Genomic DNA, 17,939 nt, shown 5'->3' on the forward strand with positions numbered 1-17,939 from the left:
AATTTTATAAATAAGAATAATCAGGTAAAATTAGAGTGTAAAAAACATAGATACCGTACCAAATTTTTTAATATTTAATATTTTATATAATAATAATAAAATAGATAAATAAATATATTAAATAAATATTTAATTCGGATCAATTTCGTTTTTGCTCAAGCCCTGTAATAATAACGCAATCCTATAAAATTTGTGTCAAACGGATGTTTAAAATTTATGTCGGTTTATCGGGTTTTATCTAATCTTGACGGGTCTAGATGATTAATATTTGGACCCGACCCGACCCGACGTACTTTGAAAAGTACAATCACAACCGGTAACAGACACGCCTTCATGCTCCCAGTCTGAATTCAATTCCCTTCCTCATCTCTCTTGATATTTACATGAAACCCTTATAAATCCCCAAAATCTAGGGTTTCTACAGCTCCAATGGTAGCAATCATGGCAGCAAAACTACGCGAAAAAGTCGCCGGGCTTCTCGATTCCGCCAAGTCATCCCGGGACCTCAATTCCAAGCTCCAATCCTTACACCACCTCAATCTCATCTTCTCCGACGATGTCGACACTGATTTACTCTCCGAATTCCTCCCGCCTCTCCTCGATTTCCATTTCGATTCGTCGAGTCCGTTCCGCAAGTTCGTTATTGAGTATGTTAAGCAATTTAGTTGTTGTTTATTTAAATTTGAGTTAATGTGATGTAATTCTATGTATGTTTTCGTGTTTTAGTGAAATTAGTTTTATCTCGAGAATGTTCGGGTTTTTATTCGAGAACTGTGATGTAATTGTATGTATGCGGTTGTGTTTTAGTGTCAACAATTTTAGCTAGAAAACATTTGTTTTTAATTAGAGGAAGAACTGTTTTAGTGTCTGTGCATGTATCGGTTAGTCATAGAGCATGTTTTATCGAATTAATTGTTTTATATATATTTTGGAATGTGCTTGTGGTGCAATGGTGTATCTAGAGTTGTGTTATAGTCATTACAGTTTTAGGGTCGAAACACTTGAGAATAATTGGTTCAAAGGTTACATACCTGTGCACGAGTGACCAGATTGCAAATATATTAGTTTGTTATAGAGTATGTTTGTTAGAGATTCATTTTATAATATGCTTGTAATGTAATATTGTGTGTACATATATATCTCAGTATTATCTAACGTATGCTTTATCTATATGAATATTCATAATTTATTTTGTGATACACTTGTAATGTGCTCTTGTTCTATTTTCATGTACGTATGTGCACTATTACTAGATGTCTAGGAAGCATGGGTCATTGTTAGTAGTTATGTTTCTTTTAAAAAAAAGGTAAATTTTGCGGTTCGAAGCAATTATTTACGGTGTTAAGTTTTTCTTTTGAATATTAAGTTAAGTCTAGACATGTTAGAACATTTTTAATTATATTTCTAGTCAATTGCTGAACCTGCATTGTGTTTAAATGAACCTTTTTGTAATTACTGAAGCACTTAATGCTCTAGATTCATTCTTGTTTAGCATTTATTTTACCTTAGAAAAGTTTTTAATACTTAAAAGTTTCAATATAAATTCTCATACTTGATACTCCTCTCTTCTTCTTTTGAGCTATATTCTGTGGGGAAGTGCTTACTGCTTACAACGTTTTGTGGGGGGTTTTCTTGGGCTTAAGTTATTAATGAGCTTGTTTGAAACTTTTGTAGAGGCATAAGTAAATGCAGCAGGCATCTTGGTTTAAGTTTGGGTCTTTTCACCTCAACAGTCATGAAACTAGGTCTGGCTGTTTTTTATTGACTAGTCTTTCAATGTAGGATAATCGGTAGTGTTGGATTGAAGCATGTGGAATTTTTACCTGATATTGTGCCTGTGTTGATCACTGCTCTGCAAGATAGTACACCAGCTGTTGCTCGACAATCTGGTACATGTGGGATCAATTTGTTCCGAAGTACACTTGTCAGAATTGCAATCCAGGTAAGTAGGCATATAACAAAATATAAATCTTCTGTATAAATTTTTCTTTTTTATACTTGTATGCAAGGAAAAGATGAAAATGTATTTTGGACTTGGCGTTTTGGTCGTAATGGTAATTAAGTAGATAATGAGAAAAGGTTCATATTGGAACCGATGTTCTGAGTTCTGAATGAACGACTTGTGAATAGCATAAGTGAATCAATGATTTAGTTAGAAATTATCCTTAAATATTCCGAGCATGTGGCGAAGTTCATTGATGATTGAACGTATACCAAAATCACAAGTATTTCATAGTTTTATATATAAATTAAATCTTGTGTTCTTTTATATATCCCAGTCTCCTGTATATACATCTTCAAAGGATACATCTTGACCGACTCTAAAACTATGAGCAATGTTGTTGTCACGGCGGTCGACTAGTTGCGATTAGTCGACGACTATCGACGACTATCGACGACTATCGACGACTATCGACGACTAGTCGGTTTGGGGAAGTTGACTGGAGAGCTCGACTTGCGAATTGTTGACTAGTCGGTTGACTGGTCGACTAATCGACTAGTTGGTCGACTAGTGCAAAATTCAATCAAAATTTAAAACGAAAAAAAATAAAAATAAATTCTAAAACCTACTTAACATCAGCAACAATCAACTTGTTAATTTCAACTTATATATCTTTATGTGGGTGTGTTTATGTATGAATAAATTGATTAAATCTGAATATACAGGTAGTATGATCTGTTTATATTTTTGTATAATCAGCTGATCTTTGCAAGTATATAGAAGGGAGAATAATGTTTGTTTTTTAACATCTCCATTTTGTGATTGATATACATATGAGTATGAGAATGTTGGACTTTTGTTGTGGAAAGCCACGTATAAAAGAATTATATTATTATATTTTATTTAATAATTATTATTTATTTGTCGACTAGTCAGAGACTAGTCCACGTCTATTCGACTAGTCGAGAAGCTGGACCACCTTCGACTCGACTCGACTTGTCGACGTGACAACCACACTCCATATAAAATTAGACACTAATACTTCATCTCTTCTCTATTAGAGGCTCAGAGCTCGGCATCTCAAATATGTGAAGTTATACTGTATTACATTGTAATGTCATCATACCTCTGTAAGAGCTTGGCATCTCAAATATTTTTACTTTCGTGTGTAATGATTAATTTGTTAAATGCCGTTGTTTCCCAGGGTATTTACTCTAGTGAGTTGGATGATTCGCTTAAGTTGTCGTGGGCTTGGATGTTGAAGTTTAAGGATGAGATATACACTCTAGCTTCTAAGGTAAGCAGTTATATATATATAATAAATGAAGTGTAACTACTTAAATATGGTGAAGTCTAACTGTGTGCATAATGTTTGCAAGCCTGGAAGTGATGGAAGAAGGCTGGTAGCACTGAAATTTGTGGCAGCAACTATACTTCTCTACACTCCTGATCCTAGTGGTTCTTCTGAACCCCCGAGTAATCACAGCTATGAAGGTATTGTTTTCTTTTTGTATTTGGTCTCTCCATTATTATATGCTGTCGAAAATTCATCAATTGCAGCATCTTAATTCTTAGCTATTTTTCTAAATTAGAATTCGACAATAAAATGCTCATTTATGCTTATCTGTTTGCAGAGAAGTTTGATGAGTTCAATATGGCATGGCTTCGCCGAGGTCATCCTGTACTAGATATTGGAGATTCATCAACTGAAGCCAGTAAAAGTTTGGATATATTACTCGATCAGCTACGATATTCAACAGTAAAATCACTTAATAACTCGGCAATGATCGTGCTCATTAACAGGTGAGTTTTTCATCTTGCCCATGTACATTTAATATTGCCTTTCGAGAGCGGGGTAACATATTACAATGTTCAATCCGGAGAGGAGCTTTTCACACCCATTTAGACAACTGGCATCTGGGCTGGTGTTTGGCTGTAAAATACTTCCCGTTATAAGTGCAGAACTGCAGATCGATCAGGTGCACCGGTCTAGCTAAAGACGGCTATGTGCCTTCTCTACAGTATCAATAAGGAAGGGAACATGTCCAATATATTTGATTGAATTGTACTTGAAAAAACAGTATAGCAAGAAAATTCATCTCTCTTGCTCCTTTCTACTTTTTTCTTACTCATGGTTTTCAGCCTGTTTACGACTCCTGTCATTGTGATGCTTCTAATAATACTTGGCCAGTGTACGGCCCTTGAGTTTTGAGTTGGGGTTTATAGTTTTTGCTTCACCTCGAGTCTAGGTGATCAAGTTTTTACCTCTTCAAAGAAACTCTTGTGAATATGTACTTGATAGAGTCAAACAACCATGAGTTGACCATGGTGTTTACCCGTTGATGTATTTCATCATCAATCAGATTTATATGCCAGCCTGGAAATTGGATTGTGTCAAGAAATTCTGTCAAATTTGGATTACGAAGGGAGCACCAATTAATCCAGACTTGCTACTATTTATAATAGTATGATATTCTGAATGGCTACTACATATGATATTTATGAATAAATCTGAGCCCAAAAGTAATTAATTTAAAGTAATATACTATAATATCAACTTACTCGGCCCACCTGAGTGACATGAGAGAGGAATTAGGGCAGATAACGTGTATGTATATAGTTGCTGCATATATGTTTTGTTGGATTAAAGTGAAGAGATTAAGCTCTTTAAATAGGAAGATAAAACTTGGTCGGTACGGATGATCTTATGTTATTGTCATGGCCCTATGTAGGCATGATGTCAAGCATTCTGTTACCTCATGACGCTATTTAATAGTTGATGGGAAGAACTCCCATTCTGGTTGAGAAATGGACATATTCGTTAAATTATCAATATTTGATTGGTATATATGCCATGTTGTAAACTGCAAAACCTTGTTGCTTGAGCAGTAACTATACTCGTTTTGATGCTTACTAAATTGGATCATTCTTATTAGTCTGTCAGAAATTGCAAGGAAAAGGCCTGCTCTTTATGGTCGTATTATGGCAGTTTTACTTGCCTTAGATCCTTCCAGCTCTGCTAATAAAGGGATGCATGTCCTGGGCGCACATTATCCTTTGAAGAACGCCTTCCTTGCCTGCTTGAAGTGCACTCATCCCGGTGCTGCACCGGTATATATATTTATTTGTCCTTTTCATGTATATATACTCGTGGATTATAGTTTTTCATGATTTATGCTCTGATATCGTTACTTAAAGCATTATATTTTCCGGTGAAAGACGTCCCACTTCATTGCCTGTAAGGTGATGGATAGCTTGTAGGCAGTTATCACACGGACCCCTGAGCTATTCTTTCCCTTCAATAAATATTAAGAAATTTAAGAGTAAATCATCTATTTCTGGATGGATTGGTGTATCTCTATTGGGTTTTAAGAGTTAAAGCTGACATGCTTAATTGTAAATTCACTTTTCCAAAATTTATATGCCTAGAGAATTAGAAAGATCGTTTTCAAGTTTGAATTTCCTTCCTTTCATAGGAGTTCAAAAATACTCATATTCCTCCCATGCCTTGATTAAACTTAAACTTATTAAATCTAGATGCCACCAACATATATGTATAAGTGGCTGGAGACTTATGTTAGTTAAAAATATTAACTTCTTTGTATAATTTTGAAGCTTAGATATTATCCATGTGAAAGTTAGTCTTCTTTATTTTCCTTTACTGCTGGAACAATATTTCGGTCTTCAAAGATCTTGTTGTCCATATGAGCTTGGTAAACTGCCAGGTTTTACGTAGTTAACGGGCACATCCAGGTTGTTACTTTGTAACTAGCATCTAGTTATGCGCGGAGGAGTTGGCATTTCTAATTAAACAGGGCTTGCATTGTATCTTTTACATTTTTTTATTAGATAAAACTATATAAACTTTCTGGTATATGCAGTGGCGGGATCGGTTAGTTGGTGCACTTAAAGAAATGAAAGCAGGAGACTTGGCCGAAGAAGCTCTACATGAAGTGTGCCAGATTAACGGCAGCGTAGGATATAAAAACAACGTGCCTGCTGAGGTAATATATGTGCAACAAGTACACATATTGCAACTGCACTTAGACGTGCAAGTATGTTTTTACATGCCATAATGATTCTGCTTTTCAGGAGGAAAAACCATTGCTGGAAACAGTTGATTACATGAGCACTGATATCAGGAGGAAGAGGTCAGTGACACCGGATGTCAGCGATTTGGCGGAGGAGGATGAGATATCTGGAAAGCGTGCCAGGCGAACACCAGAAGCAAAAAATGATCAGGATAAATTGTCTTCGAGTGTAGTATCAACATCTAGAGGTGAGGGGGATAATGGTCCTGTGCAGCAACTTGTTTCTATGTTTGCTGCATTAGTTTCACAGGGTGAAAAGGCTGTGGGATCCTTGCAAATCCTTATATCTAGTATCTCTGCTGATTTGCTTGCCGAAGTAGTAATGGCCAACATGCGACACCTTCCATCAGTTCGTCCTAAAGATGAAGACCTGGAATTGGACAAGGATTCACGTACAAGTTATGGGTTCAGGGATACTCAATTCAAAAAACTATCATCATTTTTGAGGGAAATTCAGTCCACGTCTAGCCCTTTCCAGCAGAGAGATTCTGTATTAGATGCTCATCCAGCTGCATCTAATGATTTAGAGGTAAGTCGTGTTTCCATTCAGTACTTACTCGTTATAGTTTGCCTTTTCAGATGTACTTGCTACGTCTAGCTTTTCTGTCTTCGTTCTTCTTTTGATCTTAAATTACTTCTATAAAATGTATTGCACACTAAACTGTACGATTCTACTTACACTCCAGAATCCTAAACTGGAAGAGAAGGAGCAGAAGGCAATTACTCTGACGCACAATGATGCAAGAGGACCCCTGATTAACGAAACTGCGATAGTACCGGCGCCTACTGATGTTCCTGTATCCTCTTGTGAAGGTGTTCCGTCAGCAAATGATGTTAGTTTAGCTATAGCACCTAAAATTCCTGATATTGGACTTCCTGAGAATGGGATACCAGGTCTGGAATCATCTACTCATTCCTATGGTTTATCAGAGACGTTGGCTGTTTCCTCCTTAGTTGCAACTGATTTAGAAGAAGCTAGTCAAGACCAAGTAAATAGTTTGGGCAGGTCATCACAAGATATCATTCCGTCAATATCAACTGATAGGTCCGAGGAGCTTAGCCCAAAAGCAGCTTGCATGGATACAACCAGCATAAACTCCTCGACAGCAACTTCCCTTAGATTACCTTCTCAATTGGTTCTACCAAAGATGTCAGCACCGGTTATTAGCCTTGACGGGGAACAGATGGATAGCATTCAAAAGATGTCTTTTATGCGCATTGTTGAGGCTTATAAGCACATAGCAGTTGCTGGTGGTTCGCAAGTCCGATTTTCTTTACTTGCCTATTTAGGAGTTGCGGTATTGTCCAGTTCATTATCAACATTGATTATGTTATAGCACTAAACTTGCAAATTGCAATAATGTTTTACTGGGTAACCAAATCCCCAACATTTTTTGGACCAAAATTATGCTTTAGTGAAGGTCCTTAAAAGCTTTATTGTGTATTTTGGATTATGAAAATGTGTATATGTTTTTTTCAATCATAAGATGTTTTCTTGAACATTCATCAGATGTTTAGAAAAAGTATCCTAGTTTGGTTGACACTTTACATTCCTATTTACAGCTTCCCTTCGACGTGGACCCTTGGAAGATGGTCGAAACTCATGTCTTGTCAGATTATATGAACCATGAGGTAAATTAATTCTTGTATACTGCAGCTTATTAATCTCTGTACAAGACAGAGCTTGATAATTGACTCTATGTATTTCTATCATCATATGATTGGTATTCGCGACATTTCCATTCCCAGAGAGTTTGACTTTGACTTATATATATCCGTGAACAATATAACTTTATCAAAATAAAGGATGGACACAACGGATAACATGACGAGTTTTCCTTATGGCACTTTCCATCAGAAAAACATGTCATGTTTTTCCTCTCATTTCTATTTTACTTTGCATGCTTACTCATTGAGGTTTTTGTGTTGCAACTTTCAGTATTTTTAAGTCTATGATATATAAGTTTGGTAGTAAAAAGCTACTACGTATTAAGACAACTAGCAAATCATTTATATGGATATTTAATGCTGACACTGCATTCTCTACTCTCCATGTGACCCTCTGACTGGGTGATAGTTTCTGATTTGGTGTAGTCTTGACATGTTATTAACGTGTCATTTGGCATTATTAGGATGAAGATTGAGATTTTATGGAATAAACTATGTAGTATTATGTTTATTTTAGTTTTCCTTCCAGGCATCACAACTTAACTCCTCACTTCATGAGTATGGTAGTGATGTATATCTTTCACTCACAAAATTTTGTAAATTAGCTGTTTAATATTTCCTGCACATTTTAACTATTTTTTTCACTTCATCATTGATTTTTTTTAAATATAATATCTGATTAAAAGATTAATTTTCGGGGAGAAATTGAAGTGAATCTTGCTAATGCCAGCAAATGCTATATTTCTTTGAAACCCCATACCAGCTAATAACTATTGATGTTCTTTTGCAGGGCCATGAGTTGACATTGCGTGTACTCTACAAGTTATTTGGTGAGGCAGAAGCCAATGCCGACTTCCTTTACTCAACAAATGCTACATCTGTGTATGAGATGTTTCTATTGAAAGTGGTGTGTAGTTTTACCTTAATTTAGTCTGTCATCCATCTGAAATCCAAGTGCTTAATACAATTCTTGCATGCAGGCGGAAACACTCCGAGATGCTTTTCCAGCTTCTGACAAATCCTTAAGTAGATTGCTTGGTGAGGTTCCTTATCTGCCGAAATCAATACTGAAGTTGCTGGAATGCTTGTGCTGTCCTGGAAACAATGATAAAGATGAGAAGGTTGTACATAGTGGTGATCGAGTTACTCAAGGTCTTAGCACTGTATGGAGCTTAATATTGCTTAGACCGCCCACTCGAGATGTGTGCTTGAAAATTGCTTTACAGGTATGCATATTTACAAACTTAACTACCCAAAAGATTTATAGTAACATAGTGTAAGCAGATTTGTGAAAGACATTTATCCCCATGAGTTATTTAGTACGATTTTTCTGGTGCCTTGACGTAACCACTCTTTTATTTAGCTGCTGGTAATTTTTAAGAAGCTTTTTGCATCTTACAACATTTATGTTAATTCAAAATCGGATTTCCTTCACTGCATTCATTTGTGTAACTCGTATTGTTAAGAAGAATGTATTCTTATTGGGATTGTTAGACTTAATAGTTAATAGGCGAAATGTTCATTGCAATGAAGATTTAGCTTGAATGTATTTCAGTATATTTTACATTCTTGAGCTGAATTTCTTGACATTGATCTGCTGAATTTTAAAAGAGTGCAGTTCATCATTTGGAAGAAGTGCGTATGAAGGCAATACGTCTGGTATTTATTGAACTGTATTTTTTTTGTCTGACTAGAAGTGTTATTTTATTTCTTTTGATTTATTTGAGGGTTTTATAATTTTCAGGTGGCCAACAAGCTTTATCCTATATCATCACTCACACAAAGTATTGAAGACTATGCTAAAGAAATGATGATCTCCGCAACAAGTGCTGCCAGGGCAACTGCCATTGAATCACAAAAGGTGTGTTGCTAATCATTTAAGTGACTGACTAATTTTGTAGAATCCAGCTAAGCATGAAATCTTATTTCATGTAGTTTAGCAGATGTACTTTCGCAGTTAATTGGATAATGTTTTAAAACTACAATGGATCACAAATTCTTGCTTGTAAAATTGTGGCTGTATGCCTCGACTCGATGATTGATCTTATGAGATCAGCAGGACTCGATGATTGATCTTATGAGATCAGCAGGCGACGTGCCTACTTCGCAGTTGGCATATGAATATGTCAGTGTAGATGTGTAGTAGTTCAACCTGCTAGCATTAAGATGTCTTGAGAGTGGCCCTTGTGCTTCAGGGCCTGTCCTATTATCTTCTTATTGTGTGGGGATTGGGACTTGGGAGAGGAGTGGTGGAAACATTATAAAATTTGAACCGGTTATCATAGCTTTCCCATTCATTTACTTCCTCATTAATTAAGGTCCTGCCATATTATATGTTAAAGCTATCTTGCTGTGTTTTCTTTTAGATGTAGTTGGTAACTGATTAAATGTGTCACTTTTAATATATCCAGGAACATTTAAATGTAAGTGTTTCAGAAGCCACAGTCCCTAAAGATGTATCCTCTGATACTCATCAGTTGAACACATGTGAAAGCAGTTCGCTGTCTTCAGTTTCTGAAAAGCAGCGATGCATGTCTTTGTATTTCGCCCTTTGTACAAAGGTATTGCTTTACTGGATTTAGTTCCATGCTGTATTAACTTTCAAACAAAGATTGGTAGGCATAAATATACTTTTAGCTGTTTCGGCACTTCTAGATGTATCCATGCCAACTTATTTCCTTATGTTGAACAGAAGCACTCTCTTTTCCGCGAAGTATTTGTTGTTTACGATAGCATGTCAGAGGAGGCAAAACAGGTCCAACCAAATCAAACCTTAAATTTTGGTATTTTAACTGTAATGGAACTCATTTTATTTTAATTTCAACATATTATTAAGTAGATATATGATACAGGCAGTTCATGGCCAAATCCCGATTCTTGTACGCACGATTGGCACGTCATCGCAGCTTCTTGAAATTATTTCTGATCCACCTACTGGTAGCGGGAACCTTCTTTTGCAGGTCTGTATTATTTTTATCATTATATTATTGGCAGTTGCACAAAATTGGAAGATTGACTAATACTATCTGTATATTTCATGGCATCAGGTTATACAAACGCTAACAGATGGGACAGTCCCTTCTCCAGAACTGATTTCTACCATTAGAAAGTTATATGATTCAAATGTGAAGGTATGCTATATTATAATTCAGTAGTTAAGCTATATTTAATTGGTAAACGTTTTGGTTTGACATTGATTAGTTGCAGGATGCACAAATTCTTATTCCGGTGTTACCATTTCTCCCAAAACACGAGGTTTGAATTTCTTCCCGTCTCCATCTCATATATATTTCATAGAAAATTGGTATATAAGCTCCAAAGTTTACCCATTAAGCTCCAGGGGTGTAGCCAGGAAAAATATTTACTGGGTCAGAAGCGCAAAAACTTAATAAATAATATATTTATACACATACTTAAAGTTAACTGTGTCCACCATTTGATTAAGTATCTAAATTGATTTCTATGTATTCAATATCACAATTATTTATATAATTATATGTGATTTCAACTTGGAAGTTCAGTGGAATCAACTTCCCCCGCGAGGTCAACTTTTAGTACTCCCTTAGTTTTCTGCATTCTGCACAAAATGTGGTACTCACATCGGAACCTAATTAATGAAATGGAGGCATTATATATATATATATTTATTCATGTAGTCAGATTCCTCTTTAACCACTTTATTCTTAGAACCTTAGTGACAATTATTATTTTTAGTAAAGAATACTTCTTTTTTGTTTTGCAGATGACATAATATTGTATATTCTCGTTAAACAATTTTTTTAATATTTTAGCGCTTTTGTAGGAATGGAAAAAAATTGTATTCTGCAGAAAAACAATTTATTCTTTAAAAAAATATTAATTAAAAATACAGTATATAATGTGGTATCCTAGCCACTTTGGTTTTTTAAAGAGTCATTTTATCATACAGATTTGATAATGGGGATCAATTTTGACCAGTGTAGTACTAGTTATATCGTTGTTTAGTTTTGTCTCCTGGCTTATCCTGTTTATAAATGAATATCCATAATTATGGACTGAAATATCTTTCTCACCGTTGCTATCTTCTCTTCTGTTAGGTGTTGCTTATATTTCCGCATCTTGTTAATCTTCCTCTGGATAAATTTCAAGCCGTGCTTGCTCGTGCTTTACAGGTAATTTTTTTACTTGATTTACTGAAGATGGTTTTTGTTGACATTAGTGTCACAATCCGATAGTCTTTTTATATATTGATTGGGTGTGTCAACTTTTCTTGAAACGCATTGCTAAAGTTACATCCCCTAATCTAAATGGATCCCATAACTGAACTTAAAAAAATAACCTACCTCAAGTTCACCAACATAGACTAAAAGGGTTAAATGAATTCAAACCGTACATGTGTTTAATTCGGAATAGCCTCTTTATTAGGTCTATTTCTTAATTCCGATGTGCCAACTGTATATACGTAGTAATTACAATAGTGTGCTTGTGTGTTTACGTTTATTCTGAACTTGTAAGAAAGTTAGAATAGTAATTAATTTTAGAAGTACATTTTTTCTATGTTACTCGGACTCCGCTAGAAGTGTCCGACATGGATACGTGTCCAAGTATCGGACGCGACAACATTTTAAAAAATATGCAAGTTTTTAGTCTAAAATAAGTGTCCAAGTGCGAGTGTCCATGTCCGAGTGTCGAGTGTCCGACACGGGTACTCGAAGGTAAAATGAAGAGTCCGAGTAACATAGCATTTTTTTTGTGGTACCTGTCTTGTTGAACGTAATGCCACTTTATCTGGACTCGCGTCAGAATAGCAGGCAGTACTCATTTTCATGCTGAGCTCCTTATTTGTGTTTCTTACCAAACAAGCGAATGAGTTCAGTACGTTTTGGTTTTCACTTTTGGTTTCTCCCTAAGTTTCTTCTATTAGTTCTACTAGCTTATAACCCGTGCGATTCATGGGCTTTTTTAATACATATTTTTAATATTAAATTATTTTTATATAATATTTTTTGATACCAAATTTATCATGTTTTAATCATGTTGGTTAGTTTTTATAATAATTTATATTAGTAATTTATATCTGTAAAAATTTACCATTAAGAGATTGTAATCTTCGTAATGTAATGTATTTAATAACAATTATTATCTTTATTCAATTGATTGCATGTATTGTTTAGAAGTTAGAACTAAGAAAACAAATACAAATTCTAAATTTTAATATTGTTTATTGTGAGGATTTGAACCATGAACTTTTGGGTATATAGCCTAAATAGCAACTATTTTTAATATTGTTGCTGAGAGGATTCGAACCTTGGGTTGTTGATAGAGCAGACTAAATAGAGAATATTCTTTATTATGAACATAACGGCTGTTATGTAATGAAGATCTGACGGCTGATATTCTTTTGATGGTGGAACCAAACGACGAACAATTATACCATGTTTTGCTTATTATAGGATAGTATAGATTTATCGAGTTATCTACTACGCTAATTGGTCAAAGTGGGGGTTCATAGTAGCACTTGACCCGACTGGCCAACTCCCTGTGCTCAGTACAGGAAAGTACCTTGTTACATGCAGAAGGAGAACTAAATAAATAATGAAACTTGAATTTATCAATGACAGAATATTTTTGTGAGATTATCAGCCAGAGTTTAACCAAACATAATTATTTAACTCCACTGACTGAAGGACTATCGGAAAAGAGTTGGAAAATGTAACTCTTGATTAGAAAGTGTCCTTAAACTCCTCATGAGAATGGATTGGTCCATGATGCATTATATCGATCCAGCCTGTGTGCCGTTCATTGCCTTATGTAATATGTGTCTGTGAAGTACTGAACTTCTACTATTTTGTTGTTGTACATTTCTGAAGGCTGTTAATGTTGTTGAAATGATAAGCTCTGGTTTGGGTTCTGCGATTGTTTTATAGAACAAATAAGATTCCGAACATTGAGTATAAAACTGAAGATTGGAAAATAATTGTACAAGGGTTACCGAATACTCATCCTATATGACAGTTGATTCATAGTCTATTTAAAGACAAGCAATGTGAGTTAAATTTCAATTTGAACCATGTGTTAACATATTAGAGTAGAACAATTGCCGACAGTCATTAAGATTATTGCATTTGTATTGTTGTATTGCGTACTTCCTATATGCATTATTATCACGACTAGTTGACGCGAAGGTACTCAAGCGCCAAGAGTCTCGAAGCCCGACTTGTCGTCGACTAGTTGACGTGAAGGTCGCCCAAGAGTCTCGTAGCCCGACTCGGGGTCTTCATAACAATAATTGTGGTGTACCATGCATATTTTGAACTTATTATTCTATTACTTTTGATTTAAATAATAAAACTAACATGTTCAATTATATTCTATATTAAATCAAGTAGTTATATGTATAATGAACATTTTGTCGACTTTTTACGACTAGTCGAGCGACTTATCGACTAGTCTTCACGAAGGTACTCGGGCATCGAGGGTCGACTTGGCGCCGTGATAACCTTGTATCTACTTCTTCCTTCTTGAAAATACTAACAGTATATTCTTGACATGAAAAATGGAATTAAGCAGGGATCATCTCAGTCTGGTCCTGTTCTTACTCCTGGTGAAGTTTTGATTGCTATTCATAAGGTGGACCCTGAAAAAGAAGGAATTCCCTTGAAGAAGGTAAATCATTTCCTTCTTTTCTGCTTTGTCAACTTGTGCAACTAAGAATGTTTAGGGTTTATGCAGGTTACCGATGCTTGCACTGCGTGTTTTGAACAAGGTCAGATATTCACCCAACAAGTCCTTGCAGAAGTGCTGAATCAGTTGGTATTATAAGGAACACTCAAGCTCTATTAATTGTAAACTGCATCTCTTAATTTGATATTAGAAACTGATGTTATGCTTGCAGGTTGAGCAGATTCCTCTTCCCTTATTATTTATGCGAACAGTATTACAAACTATAGGTGTTTATCCATCACTGGTGAGTTTTTTAATAGCTTCAGAACTACAGTTTCGGTTCCAGTAATTTAGCACTTCAGATGCCTAGTTTCTAATTTGTTAGATATGTAAAATAAATATTACTACTATGTCAGTTGCCCGTAATCTGAAACTTTCCTGACCCTCAGGTGCAATTTTGCCCATAGATGGGCATATACCTGTTTACTACATTGGTTATTTGGTTTCAAAGCCCTTTGACATCATTTTATGAGACTGAATGACAGTTTAGGTGACTTGGTAACTGGTGCAGGTTGACTTTGTAATGAATATTCTCTCCCGTCTTGTGAGCAAGCAGGTGACTGTTTTAAGTATATGTCATGTCAATATTATGATTTTTATATATATTATATCTCTGTGTGTGTGTGTGTACTACTAAAATTGGCTGTTTTCCAGATATGGAAAACCCCAAAGATGTGGGCAGGATTTTTGAGATGTGTTCTCTCAACGATGCCACAGTGTTTTGGTGTTTTGCTTCAGGTGCGTTGTACATTTTATGTTTATTTTTTAAGGATTTACATGCTTCCATTTCCCTCAATACCAGTCTACATTTTTTTGCAATGTGCTTGAAAGGGATTATTTCTCTCGAATGTGCTGTTTCTTTTTGTAATTGCACAAGAAATCTTCATTGCACACTAAATTATTCTGATCTGCACAACTACTACACAAGTTTTTCAGACTGACCGCTTTATGATGATTGATATGAAGAGTAAATTTTAATTTATCAGTTCATTTGATATGTAGTTGAACTCCATTATTTTGCAGTTACCCCCATCGCAGCTTGAAAATGCTATGAATAAAATACCAGTACTGAAAGCTCCACTGGTTGCTCATGCTAGCCGACCAGACATACAGTCTTCACTTCCAAGGTCCTTGAAGCTGTGGAGTAAAAGCATTCAATGTAGGCAAATTCTTTGTTCTATTAAGGCAATTTTTAATTTTATTTTTGTTTTTTCAGATCTGTGCTTGTGGTGCTTGGTATTGTATCTGATTCTCAGTCCGCGAGTCCAATGGAAACAGCTCAGCCCCCAAGTGCAGAAGGAAGCACTTCGGACAAGATGTTGGAGTCCGAAAAATCCAAGGAAACATCCACCATTAGTGAAACATAGGCTGGTTTTTCAATAAAATTGCTCTGTAGATCTCTCTTTATTTAAAAGTTTACACATTTCAGACTGCATGATTTTTAGTTTTAGAACCAAAAGAGCTTGTACCTAGAAACTGCAGAATATAATTCGTAATATTTACTATTTATTGATAAAAGTTTGAAATTGTCAATAAAGTTGATCCATTACGGGGTTCGGTTCGTGTGTCTCTAGTAGCACCATCACGGATCGATTGTTAGGTATCACTTATCAGGTATGTGTTTTCAGTTTCTTATTTTTCTTATTTCTTTTATTTTTTATAAGGAAAGGAAAAAGTGTAAGACTTGTTGAATAGCAAATATAGGTTGAATACAAATTCTATCTTACAGAAAATATAAAAGCGTCAGAAGGAATCAAGGAATCCAAATAGGTTTTTAATTTTTAGTTACGAGGAATCAAGTTTATTTTTACTAGTTTTATCTATATTTAAGTAATCATACGTAAATATTCACCAGTTTTTATCTATATTTAGATAAATAAAATTGTTAGCTTTAAGTACTTCAACCTAAAATATATATCAGCGCTTATATAAACATCAGTTTTTAATTTATTTTCACCATTTACATGATTATTTGACAACAGAAAGAAATTAGAATTAAAGCACTATTTATGAAGAAATCTGAGAATCAATATATTATATAATTTAAAATTGAACTGATTATCAGGAGATTAATAACCAATTTTTTAATATTTCGTATTTAATATATTAGTATAAATTGAAATATTTTATTATTTTTTTATCTAACATGTTTTTACGCATTTTTACATTATCTTAAAATCAATTAGTTACTTTATTGAAAATGAAATAGTTATAAATTAAATGTGTGTTAAAATTTGAGTGTAAAGATACAAAACGGTATTGTATTTATTCTTTAAAATTTAAATACTTACTAGCTTCACACCCCGTTTGAGGTACGGGTCTTCATTATTATTTTTATATTATTTAAAATTCTAATAATTTTTTTTGAATCATTATCTTAATAGAATATTTATAAATAATAATATAACTATTTATTATTGACGAGATTAGAACATAAATTTTGGGTAGTGTATAGATAATAATATAAATATTTGCTATTTGTAGGGTTTGAACCTATAAATAATAAGTAAAATATTTGTTATTGACGGAGTTCGAATTGGGAGCGTGAGTGGTATATATTTTTTTAATTTTTGAACCTTGATTATTATTGGATGATCAGAAATGAAGATAACCAAATTAAGCAAAAAAGTTCATACCAAATTATATCCCTTCCCATTATTATAATACAATTTAAATTAAAGTTATATTTATCTTTACAGTACTTCAAAAGTTCAAAGCGTACCAATTTTTTTTTCATATTTTTGTGATACATGTAAAATCATTTTTCTGATAATAACATGTAAAATCATTGATTTCTTACTATTAAGACATTTTACCTTAATTCCTTAAAGTGACAACCAAACCCATCCGCACTACTTTTCATTTTTCTTTTTAATCTTTGACTTCTTATCATATTTACAATCCTTTTTTAAAATTTTTTTCTTATATTATGTAATAACTAAAAAATAACAAAAAATATTTGTAAATTATACTTGAATAAGATAGAATCTATAACTTATCCATAAAAGAATCTAGTTATCAAGTAAAAAAACAGGGGGATCTAATAAAATAAAAGCACCATATGTACTTTATTATTTAAGTTCTGACATTTGAATTATAAATCTTATTCGAACCAAAAATTGTCATTGTGTCCTTTTTTTTAAGGAAAGTTAAATTCATTACTTAATCGAAACATCATACATCAAAGACTCCAACACATTATGTGGAGAAGAAACAAGATAAATAGAATAATTTAACTCACAAGGAAACCGAACTACCAAGTGACCAGTCCTATTGGCTAACCTTCTCATATAATTAACACAAATATTCGGTCCAACACTCAACTTCATTCTGCAAGCATAAAAAATATGTCCAATCTCCAAATGATACCAAGACTAATTATTTATAACTTGTACTGCAGTAAGTGAGTCAGACTCAACAACAACCCTTTTCGTTGTCCTCGCACTAATCCAAGACAAAGTTTCATCAATACCGATTGCCTCTGCTTCCAATACATTCACAGTTTCTGCAAACCTCTTGACCTTACCCCATATAGT

The 17,939-nt window shown here is 34.3% G+C and overlaps 1 protein-coding gene across 1 annotated transcript; it reads left to right on the forward strand.

Annotated features, from left to right (window-relative positions):
- The first annotated feature begins 313 nt into the window (after positions 1 to 313).
- On the forward strand, positions 314 to 15,964 carry LOC141688800 (uncharacterized). Its single transcript, XM_074492912.1, has 27 exons — positions 314 to 647; positions 1,783 to 1,942; positions 3,147 to 3,239; positions 3,322 to 3,436; positions 3,577 to 3,745; positions 4,879 to 5,053; positions 5,824 to 5,946; positions 6,035 to 6,562; positions 6,720 to 7,331; positions 7,597 to 7,665; positions 8,492 to 8,608; positions 8,682 to 8,927; positions 9,313 to 9,360; positions 9,446 to 9,562; positions 10,113 to 10,262; positions 10,394 to 10,456; positions 10,554 to 10,661; positions 10,749 to 10,832; positions 10,909 to 10,956; positions 11,778 to 11,852; positions 14,251 to 14,346; positions 14,413 to 14,493; positions 14,576 to 14,647; positions 14,915 to 14,959; positions 15,058 to 15,141; positions 15,427 to 15,530; positions 15,620 to 15,964. The coding sequence occupies exons 1-27, from the start codon at positions 430 to 432 to the stop codon at positions 15,768 to 15,770; spliced, it is 3,951 nt and encodes a 1,316-aa protein (XP_074349013.1). The 5' UTR covers positions 314 to 429; the 3' UTR covers positions 15,771 to 15,964.
- The last annotated feature ends 1,975 nt before the right edge of the window (positions 15,965 to 17,939 follow it).

Source organism: Apium graveolens, chromosome 10, assembly GCF_009905375.1.
Source record: "Apium graveolens cultivar Ventura chromosome 10, ASM990537v1, whole genome shotgun sequence".
NCBI lineage: Eukaryota > Viridiplantae > Streptophyta > Magnoliopsida > Apiales > Apiaceae > Apium > Apium graveolens.

What these genes read in the sequence shown, in the direction of transcription:
- LOC141688800 (XM_074492912.1), top strand. Translation starts at nt 430, where the DNA reads ATGGTAGCAATCATGGCAGCAAAACTACGCGAAAAAGTCGCCGGGCTT. An exon ending in TTCCGCAAGTTCGTTATTGA is followed by an intron (nt 648 to 1,782) that starts GTATGTTAAGCA and finishes CTTTCAATGTAG; the next exon opens with GATAATCGGTAGTGTTGGAT. An exon ending in GTTTTGGTGTTTTGCTTCAG is followed by an intron (nt 15,142 to 15,426) that starts GTGCGTTGTACA and finishes ATTATTTTGCAG; the next exon opens with TTACCCCCATCGCAGCTTGA.